Raw genomic sequence first — 11,178 nt, forward strand, 5'->3', positions numbered from 1 at the left:
GTTTTGCCTGTTTTTGCTCAATTTCGACAACAAAAATCATTCCAAACACAGCCATAGCGCCGTTTTGCGTCTCTAAGCAACATGACAGCGTTTCGTTCCTGAATTAATCAACCGTTTGAATGATTCGATTCAATCGCAATGACTCACTTATTAACAGTGACTTGCTGCCACCTACTGGCGGTTTTAATTTCACATTTAAAGTATCTTTCATTATTTAATTAATTTCAAATATCAGTATTCAACGTTTTGTTTAATATATCAAAACATTGTTTATGCATTTGTAATTGCAGGTTAAATGCATTCGTGTTCTGCACTAATCAGCAGTGTGTAAATACATCTAAATGCCACTTCAGATGCAGCTTCTGTGTTTCCTCTGCATTGCAAAGATGAATTTTATTGATACTGATTTCATTTGCTTGGTAACAACCCAAAATGTCTTAATATTCTAATTCACTGATTAAATGTAAGAATTTGACTCAAAAGATAATGCACACTTTTAGAAAAAAAGGCCAATAAAAGGTAAAAATCACTTTAAACTTATTGGAAAAGATTAATTTCTCTCAGTGTGAACTGACCACCACACAGAATATGAAGAATATTAAAACCTTTAGGAGTCAGCTGTCCACGAAAGTCCTTAAGATACCAGCACAATAACACACTCAGCAAAATATCGTCTAATTATCGTTATCGATAAAATACCAGAAAATATCGAGATATTATTTTTTGTCAGTATCGCACACCCCTACTTGTGAGCTTGACATATTTCATGTTCATAAGGTGAAACACTTATAAACGTGTCGTATCAAACCTGTTGACGGTGGACCTCTAGAAGCTGATATAGAAGTGCCAAAAACAACGTTCACGTATATAATAATTGCATTAATAACAATAAACGCCAACACATTGTAAAGCTTTCCAGGAAACTCCCATTTATCGACCTTGAGAGAGATTGGTCAAACTAATCATATGAATTTACATATTAATGTACTAATAGAGTGTTTACAGAGCTCAGGTAAATACAGGAAAATACTCGATATTGCTGTGTAACGAGCAGGAGGTCATGAGCGCTGCTGCTAGGCTAACGGTGTTTCTGATTCTGCTCAAATCTAATCAAGCTCTGTTACGACAAGACTATCAATCGCTTTCTGCACGTAAATGGAACGAGGACACGCATAAAGATCTTAAATCTCACCCTTAAGTGCCTAAACATGGTGATAATGTCTCCTTCAGACCGCAATGTTCAGGAAGCCGCACCTGCACAAGGACACTTGTAAATGTCACTTCCTTCTTCTGCTCGAGTCTGACGCAGGATTAGCGGCGAGAGGCGCATTACTGCCGCCTACCGGACAGAGCCGTTTGGTTTGGGAGGTCCGGTTCTTTCGAGAATCGGTTCGTTCGGACAAGTCCGGTTTCAATTAATTGGCTCGAAAAAAGATTCACGTAGCCGCCCGTTCATCCTTAAGACACATTTCTGTTATTTATTTCTTTGTACGTGTGTGGGTGTTAATGCAAACAGCATACATTTAGTCAGAATTGTAAAATTTCACCCTAATTTCCTTTCATAAATCTATTTTATACTAGGTAGGCCTAGAATACATAGCTACATTATGTAAAACTGGCAAAGGGTTTTATACTGAAATATTATTTTTGGTAGTTATGATCATTCAGGACTGATGTCGGTAATAAAATAGCAATGTCAGTGAAAAAGGACCTACGTGTAATTTTTTTAAACTGATGCACAAGGTGTTCGCTCGGTTAAATATTATTATTGATAAGCTAAGCATGTTTTATTTTACTACTCATAAGAGAAATGTTAAAGAACTTGAGGAGGTTACACATAAAACCAAACTTCTTTCTTAAATTTACAAACACCTTGTGTTCGACAAAATCATAAAAAAAAAAAAAAGGCACTATGCAAGGTTCATGAGAAACGGACACATTACTAGGCTCTTGGGAGTAATAAAAAAATGCATTAAAGGCTTTATGCTAACTGAAATCTTAATGAAATCTTAATGAAATCCCAACATCTCAACCTCTGCCTTGTCATTCCAGCCAGTCTTTGGGTGGTACAACATTAGGAGCACATAGATACTCAAAAAATCTAAAATAGTAGTAGTTACAGATGTTTAAACTACATTTAAGCGGCAAATCAAGACTTTTCTAGGCGAAAAGGGGAACTTTTCCAGCAAACTCCCACAAAAGCACCACAGCACGTCTCAGCACTCATGCATTTGATGTTTATTATCACACAACTCTTGAGCAAATGAAACGACTTTGGCTCAACAACAGACATGAGCTTGATAAAGGATCCTCAGTAGTTGCGAAACACACACATATCCTTTTTAAATACACATTGCACAGAACATGTTTTTCAGAGAAGAAACAAAAAAAATGAACACGCTTGCTTTAAGCATATCTAGACACTCACAGTTCAGCATTTTAAATAATAAAGTAACATAATCCTTACTGATCAGTCAAACTATCAGAAATATTGCATTCTTATTAAAAATAAATAATAATTCTTGACTGTTGTGATTGTACCATACCATTAGCAATAATACCCAAATGGATGAATTTCACCAAGTCTGTCAAAAACACCTCAAAATCGAATGAGAATTTCTATTTTGCACAATATGTATCTTAAACGTCAATACAAAGTGCTTCATTGTCTGTATTATTATTATAGACATGTTTTTGTGGTGGGATGCATTTAAATACAGTTCTACTGTATGACTGCACATCATCCAGTTATTCTAAAATACTTCATGTAGAAAGAGCATAAAATATGAAGCTTTGGTGTGGATGAAATAAATGCTTAAAACAAGCTCATAGAAAACTGCCAGTGCATACATAATACGTTTGAAAGTATTGCACCTGTGTGTGTACAGCAGCATGAGATACGACAGACTGTAATCTCATGTCAGTGTACAGACAGAGTGTGCTGATAATTACGCAGTTAATTAGGAATGTCAGCATTGTTGTTGCGGTTGCCGTATTTATGGTGGATGATCAGCAGCACCACTCCCAGGAAGAAACACACGGAGCCCACGGTGATGTAGGCAATGCCCAGGAAAGGGTTCTTCCCTCCCATCCAGGAAATCGTGCTGAGGATCATGCGCTTGCGGCCATCAAAGCTGCGCACTGGGTAATCTGGGTTCACATTATTAAAGAATCTCGTCGAATTATTTCAACATGCATTTCATTTCAAACATACTTCAACAGTCGTTTACACTTAAAGGGATAGTTCACCCCAAAATGAAAATTCTGTCATCATTTACTCCGTACGTTGTTCTAAACCTGTATGAGTTTCTTTCTTCTGTCAAACACAAAAGAAGATATGTGACCCTGGACCACAAAACCAGTCAATTCTCGAAATTGAGATTTATACCTCACCTGAAAGATGAATGAATAAGATCTGGGTTCACATTATTAAAGAATCTCGGCGAATTATTTCAACATACATTTCATTTCAAACATACTTCAACAGTCGTTTACACTTAAAGGGATAGTTCACCCCAAATGAAAATTCTGTCATCATTTACTCCGTACGTTGTTCTAAACCTGTATGAGTTTCTTTCTTCTGTCAAACACAAAAGAAGATATGTGACCCTGGACCACAAAACCAGTCAATTCTCGAAATTGAGATTTATACCTCACCTGAAAGATGAATGAATAAGCTTTCCACTGATGTATGGTTTGTTAGGATCGGACAATATTTGGCCGAGATACAACTATTTGAAAATCTGGAATCTGAGGGTGCAAAAAAATCTAAATACTGAGAAAATCAAGTTGTCCAAATGAAGTTCTTAGCAATGCATATTACTAATCAAACATTAAGTTTTGATATATTTATGGTAGGAAATTTACAAAATATCTTCATGGAACATGATCTTTACTTAATATCCTAATGATTTTTGGCATAAAATAAAAATCGATAATTTTGACCCATACAATGTATTTTTGGCTATTGCTACAAATATACCCCAGCGACTTAAGACTGCTTTTGTGCTCCAGGGTCACATATAAAAGTGTGGGTAACCAAACAGTTTTTGGCCCCTATTGACTTTCATAGTATTTTTTTCCCTCCATACTATGGAAGTCAATGGGGACCAGCAACTGTTGGGTTAACCACATTCTTCAAAATACCTTCTTTTGTGTTTAACAGAAGAAAGAAATTCATACCGGTTTGCAACAACTTGTAGCTTCAGTAAATGACGACAAAATTTTGATTTTGGGGTGAACTGTCCCTTTAAGGCAAGACACTCCAGGTGAATAGGGTAAAAAATGTAACAACATCATACATATCACCCCAGTTAATTGTTTATATTAAGAGTTTCAAATTCTGAAATTGTTTAAATATGACAATTAGGCATTATCTAATTAAAGCTGCAGTCTGTAACTTTTTTGTGTTCAAAATTTACAAAATGTATATAATAAGCGAGTACACCATGAATCAATTTTCCAAACCGTGTTTTTGGCTTGTTCTGAATCACTACGGTACACCTATAATAAGTGTTTATATTCGGACTATTTAGACTGGTTCAGGTAGGTACCGCTGCGGAGTAGCCCAGTACCTGCGTGATTCGCCATACATAAACAGAGAGAAGTAGCTCCGGCTACAATGTTCTTCCGCAAGACGCACGTAGTTCTGTTTATTAACCGCTAGAGCGCCAAAAGTTACGGACTGCAGCTTTAAATATTCACTTATTTGCTTTCATAAAGCAAATTCCAAATTCTATTTCACACACTTCCATAAAGCCAGGTGTTTACAAAAGGGATTTTGGATTTCTCTTCATATCACTCTATAAATCAGAAATTACCATCAACCGCCAAAAAAAGGATAAAATGCTGTATAAAATCAGGTGAGTGATATATGAACAAGCCCTCTGTAAAAATCTTCAGAATAAGTTTGGTGTAATGATTTTTGTGCTGCTGTAGTAAAGAAAAAACTCACAGCCTTTATAAATATGTATTCTAACCTACAGACACAAATAGATAATGTGCATTAAAACAAACACTCAAATGTGTGTTTTAGATGTTTTTTCCCCCGCTAGTCTGAAAGAAGACATTATGAAAAGCCAAATAGGCCAAAATTCCCCAGTGCATGAAAAACAACGCTTTTGTCTGTAGTGTCTTGGTTTCAGTTATAAACGTGAAAGCTGGTTAAGATGCATATGCTAATCTTGCTAGATATGCTAGATCTTGTTTTCACCTGCTACAATGAAAAACTTAATGTAGGTTTGAAACAAGTTTCAATTAGAAATTGCTAGTAAATTTCACAATAATTTAAAGGGGTCATATGATGCGATTTCAATTTTTCCTTTCTCTTTGGAGTGTTACAAGCTCTTGGTGCATAAAGAAGATCTGTAAAGTTGCAAACACTAAAGTCTCAAATCCAACAGCAAGCAACACTTTGAAATAAACGTTACATTTTTTAAGTTGAAAAACGGAAATAGTATTTTCTTATTAGAGTTTTGTTACAACTTCTTCATACTCACACCTGATGATTTATTAATTTGACAAAAAAAAAAACACTTTTTATAGAGTGCGATAACTCCAAATACAGTAAACCTGAGCATTTTGCTTTGGGTCTTTTTGTTTGGTTGTGAAGGATACTGTAGGTCACTTCCAGGCTGTAGTTTCCTGGCGGTAGTGTCGGGGTCATGTTGTCCTTCTTCTTCTGAATGACGCGGTAGAGTTTTCTGAAGGTGGGGAGAGCAGCGGTTCTCATCCACACGATGAAATCCTCATTGATGAACCCGTTGTTCTCAGGATCAGACGGGTCCAGCTCGTAAACGGGTTTGTGCCAGTTTACGGGTTTACTTGTATCTGTGATAACCAATAACGCTGGTTAGAGTCGTGAAAGAGTATCATATTTTATACACCAGGCTTCTATGGCTCATAATATAGTATGATACAGTAGGAATATGGAGGAATAAACACCTCACTTTTACTCAGAGGCTCAAACTGAGCAAAAATATGCAATTTGGTGCAGATGCTGATATTTATACGACCAAACAGTAAGATTAAATTCTGATGCTTGTAATGTAAATCAATGAGATCTTTATAAATGTATAGCAGATACATAAAATAATAGAAATATTAGTCGTCACTCTATATCTCCCAATAATGTGTCTTTAGGGTGCTTTCACACTTGGTTCGCTTGCCTGGTCCGAACCCGAGTTCGATTGCTCCCCCTGCAACCGCTGGACTGCGTTCATATTATTTTGTTTGCGGTTCGTTTGCGTCATCAAGCCAGCAGCTGTTTACCCCGTTGCTTAGTAACGACGGCGCAGGAGAAGGCGGCAAATGCATAGCATTGCTCTCTGCACTTTTATATATTTACGTTTTTTAACCGTTCGTTTTGTTTACAAAGCTTCGGCACATAACGGCACTTACGTCTGTCTTACGAATGTACTGTAAATGCTCTAAGGAACGCTAAAGGTGAACAGAAATGAGACATACAGCTTTCTGCTTGCAGCACGTCAGTCACACTTGTGAGGAAAGTGAGTGAAACACACACACAAACACACACATGGAATACAGGTTTATTAGCAAAGTATTGATACCGTAGCATATACAGGGTTTAGCTTTATGCACCTTGGAACACAATGGAGAGGTTGTTGTTGTTTCCTGCAGGGTTTCTGAACTTCACATGCTTGTCAGTCCACCAAGCAATGCCCGTCTTCACCAGATGAATAGTTATTCTGCTTCCGTTTGGATGGTTATAAAACAGCTCCAAAGTATCTACAATTACGAAATCAAATGTCAGAAAGACCTTAGGTGTGTTTCACACAGCTTGTGTAAGCAGTGATATTTATTGTGCGGCTCTTATTAACTGGCTACAGCATTCACACGCACATGTTAGTGGAGCAGCAGAGTTTTGTTCTGTGTGGCTCAGTTTGTGTCCAGCGTCCCTGTTCCTCTGCTGTAAACTGTACAGCACTTATGCAACCGGTTGTGTTGCAAGATCATCCATTCACTCAACACAGCTATGCATTGAGATTCTCTCCTAAACGTGTACCGCAAGTGAAGATATTTGCACACTAGATGGCCGAGTGTATAGTACACATGAACCTGGCAACAAGCGTTAGTATTTGTCTTACCATTGAAGAGACTGTTAGCAATGGCACCACAGGGAGCAATGGGCTTCTTATCACTCGTTCGATAGGGTTCACACTCTTTACTCGGGTTCTGCAGAACAAAGACCTGAACACTTGAAAACGATATGACATTCTGTGCTTTCATTCCATGACAGGATTTCTCACAAATGATTAGCTATACGCTTGTCACGGCTGAAAAATGACAACTTTTTCATGAAAAATAAACAGTAAATAAAGACATTAGATATTGGAAATTTCATAAAAAGCGTATTTATAAAGTTCAGTAAAACCATCTATTTATACACAACAAAATGCCAGCAAATTGTACTCATGTTTTTTTTAATCAGTCATCATAAAGATACTCAAAGGCATTACCTCAAACCACTCACCAGTAAAGAGCTTTTATCTCCATTCAGCTGACTGTCATCTCTTGATTTGACGTAACGTCGATGGTTCTGATAGAAGTTGGAGAGGCCATAGTACATAAAAACATTACTCTACAAAAGAAAAGATGTAAACGCATTTTTAAAAAATCATCAGGTGACAAGGCACAAAATCTTTTGTCCTGGGGCTATTTTTGTTATTTACTGTATAGATGCACGTTCACAGGCAGTTTATACATAATTGATCTGAAACCTGTTAATGTATGAGCGGGAAACAATTCTATTTTAACCTATTCAAAAGCATGATCAATAAAATCTCCTCTAAAATGCTAATGCATAATACATGAGAGCTAATGCAACTTTAGACGATATATTTGACCAATAAACAGTCCACAGACCAAGTAAATACTGCAACCTAATGAAGCTACTGATAAATATATCCAACTATAAAGAGCGGTATAGACAAGAAAAGCCTCCAAGTTGGCCATATCACAAGAGAAAAGGGGGGAAAAATAGGAATTAAACATAACATTGAAGCATATCTTAATTTATAGTTTTTATTTATTTATTTATTTTTTGCATTTAAATGTAAATTTAACTAAATAAGAAATATAAAATATATATTTAACATTTTAATTCATTATTTCTTTTTTTTATTTAATATATTTTACTATAATATGTTTGGGAATAATGCAACATTTACTTTTGTCTCATGGCCCTCAATCAAGTTTGAATTTTGGCCTTTCATATTCGAAAGTTTAGGCAACTCTGCCACATCGTACATGCCATATTTAATTTGATTTGAGGTATCAAGTTAAATATTGTGTAATTTTCACAATCCATTGTGAAACAAGTCAAAGGTATCATGTTTCTGATAACATGATTCAGATAACATAATTTTTTTGAAAAGATGTATTTTTAATGTTATTTTGGCTGAACAATCAATACCAAAGCAAGTAACAGTACAAACCAATGGACAGACTATCTTCATTAATGTCAAATTAAACTTTAATGCAGAAAAATATGTATTTGAGCTCAAATATTTGGGTTTGGTATGATTTTTTTGAACGAAATCAATACTTGTATTCAGCAAAGATGCATTAAATTAATCAAAAGTGACAGTAAAGACATTTATAATATTACAAAAAAAAAGAAATCTAATTCTTTTGAACTTTCTATTCATCAAAGAATCCTGAAAAAGTATCAAAGTTTTCACAAAAACTGTTTTCAACATTCATAATAATAATAAATGTTTCTTGAGCAGCAAATCAGCATATTAGAATGATTTCTGAAGGATCATGTGACACTGAAGACTGGAGTAATGATGCTGAAAATTCAGCTGCACATTACAGGAATAAAAAATACAGTATATTATGCACATAGAAAATAGTTATTTTCTATTATATTACTGTTTCTACTGTATTTTTGATCAAATAAATGCAGCTTAAGCATAAGAGACTTCTTTCAAAAATCTAACTGCCCTCAAACTTTTGAATGGTAGTGTACATATATAATTTCATTCATGTCATACAAAAGGTTTTATTTTCTATACACACACAAACACACTCTCGCAACTCACACACTGTTAATTATTAGTATTTTTTTTTACATTAAAACACCTAAAACAACACTTAATTTCAACATATACTCGGCTGATTCAGATATGCAAAGCATTTTGGGAACTAAAGAAAATCCATTGCCCAAGCAGTTTCAATTCAATAAAAATAATTTGTGTTCAGACTACATGAATAATAAACTTCAGTTTTACACAATGAACAGAATAAAATGAGTTATGACCAAATGTTCAGCAATTGGAGTAATGATGCTGAAAATTCAGCTGCACATTACAGGAATAAAAAATACAGTATATTATGCACATAGAAAATAGTTATTTTCTATTATATTACTGTTTCTACTGTATTTTTGATCAAATAAATGCAGCCTTGGTGAGTATAAGAGACTGTCCAAAACAAACAAACAAAAAACTTACCAACTCTGAACTTGAACATAAAGGGAAGTATAATTGAATAGTGACAAAAACCAATGCATATAAAAACAGGAACCTCATCCGAACTGTAAAGAACAGTGGAGGAAGTGTAATGCTTTGAAGCTGCTTTGGTATTCTTGAAACAGGATGGCTTGCCATCACTTACAGCATAAAACATTAGAAATCTCAAGTTGGTCACACCAGACACTCACTCTTGATCTTATAGTTACTCGTCTAATTGGGTTCTTCATCTAGTTATAAGATTAGCACTGTGATCTGATCTTCAAGTAACCAAATGTATGCAGAAATAAGTGTTTAAAGGGATAGTTCACCCAAAAATTAATTACTCACCCTCGTGTCGTTCCAAACCCGTAAGACCTTCGTTCATCTTCAGAACTCAAATTAAGATATTTTTGATGCATTCCGAGAGCTTTCTGACCCTCCATAGACGGCAACACAACTGAAATGTTCTCAGGTCCAGAAACGTAGCAAGGACTAGTGGTGGACCGATATATCGCCAAGGTCGATATATCGGCCGATATTTGCCATTTTTTAAATATCGGCATTGGCCGATAAGTTTTCCTGTTTGGCCGATGCGTTCGAGGCATTTATTTTGACGGCACGACAGACTTTTATTTTGACGGCGTTGAGAGCGGCAGCGCCATAGAACGGTTAAACAAAGGAATTAAAATGTATACAAAAAGTGTTATAACGTATTATAACGATTGCTTTTATATTATTAGTAATAGAAAGGCAAACATTATAATACTTTCTCATTTGCCAACAGCATTCAGCAAATACACATTTATATCATTTAAACAAATATTTGAATGACTAATGAACATTTAATTTCAAATGCGGACAGGAGGAGAGTTCTGCTTCACTGGAGACATGCGATCGACAAACTTTAAACTCCTGAATTCAAATTATGCTGCGCTTTATGCATTTGCCCACTGTCATATTCATCTCATTTCCACAGTGTGCTGTGTGTAGAATTAGTGTTATCTTGGCTTTATTTGAAAAAATATGATTCCCAATGCACACAAACTTCCCAGAATACTGAGTGCCCTGTTGTTTACAGTTTACTTCCTTTTTTTCAAATTTCTTAAACATTAATTAAAATAAATAAAATTATATCGGCCATCCTGCTTTCCAAGATATCTGTCAAAAAAACAATATCGGTCGATCACTAGCAAGGACATCTGTAAAACAGTCCACGTGACATCAGTGGTTCAACCGCAATTATACGAAGCTACGAGAATACTTTTTGTGCGCAAAGAAAACAAAAATAACAACTTCATTCAACAATTCTTCTCCTCCAAATCACGCATTCCGCCATTATAGAAAGTACCACGATGCGTGCGTTGTTTACGTGCAGAGGTACTCTCGATAATGGCGGAAGACGTGATTTGGAGAAGAAGAATTGTTGAATGAAGTTGTTATTTTTGTTTTCTTTGTGCACAAGCTTCGTAAAATTGAAGTTAAGCCACTGATGTCACATGGACTATTTTACCGTTGTCTTTACTACGTTTCTGGACCTGGGAACATTTCAGTTCCGTTGCCGTCTATGGGAGGGTCAGAGAGCTCTCGGATTTAATCAGAAATATCTTCATTTGCATTCTGAAGATGAACAAAGGTCTTACGGGTTTGGAACGACATGAGGGTGAGTACCGTATTGACCCGAATACATTTTGGGGTGAACTAA

The 11,178-nt window shown here is 35.7% G+C and overlaps 1 protein-coding gene across 1 annotated transcript in view; it reads right to left on the reverse strand.

The window, feature by feature from the left end:
• Positions 1-2,223: 2,223 nt before the first annotated feature.
• The window catches only part of LOC107707657 (cell cycle control protein 50A-like), a 10,112-nt gene continuing 1,157 nt past the window's right edge, over positions 2,224-11,178 (reverse strand). The window contains exons 2-6 of the mRNA XM_016511737.1: positions 7,493-7,600; positions 7,107-7,194; positions 6,601-6,747; positions 5,617-5,829; positions 2,224-3,150 (exon numbers count right to left, since the gene is read on the reverse strand). Coding sequence (XP_016367223.1) covers positions 2,957-3,150; positions 5,617-5,829; positions 6,601-6,747; positions 7,107-7,194; positions 7,493-7,600 — 750 coding nt within the window. The 3' untranslated portion in view covers positions 2,224-2,956. The remainder of the gene's footprint in view (positions 3,151-5,616; positions 5,830-6,600; positions 6,748-7,106; positions 7,195-7,492; positions 7,601-11,178) is intronic.

This window comes from Sinocyclocheilus rhinocerous, unplaced genomic scaffold (assembly GCF_001515625.1).
Source record: "Sinocyclocheilus rhinocerous isolate Xijiao unplaced genomic scaffold, SAMN03320098_v1.1 scaffold955, whole genome shotgun sequence".
NCBI classification, from domain to species: domain Eukaryota; kingdom Metazoa; phylum Chordata; class Actinopteri; order Cypriniformes; family Cyprinidae; genus Sinocyclocheilus; species Sinocyclocheilus rhinocerous.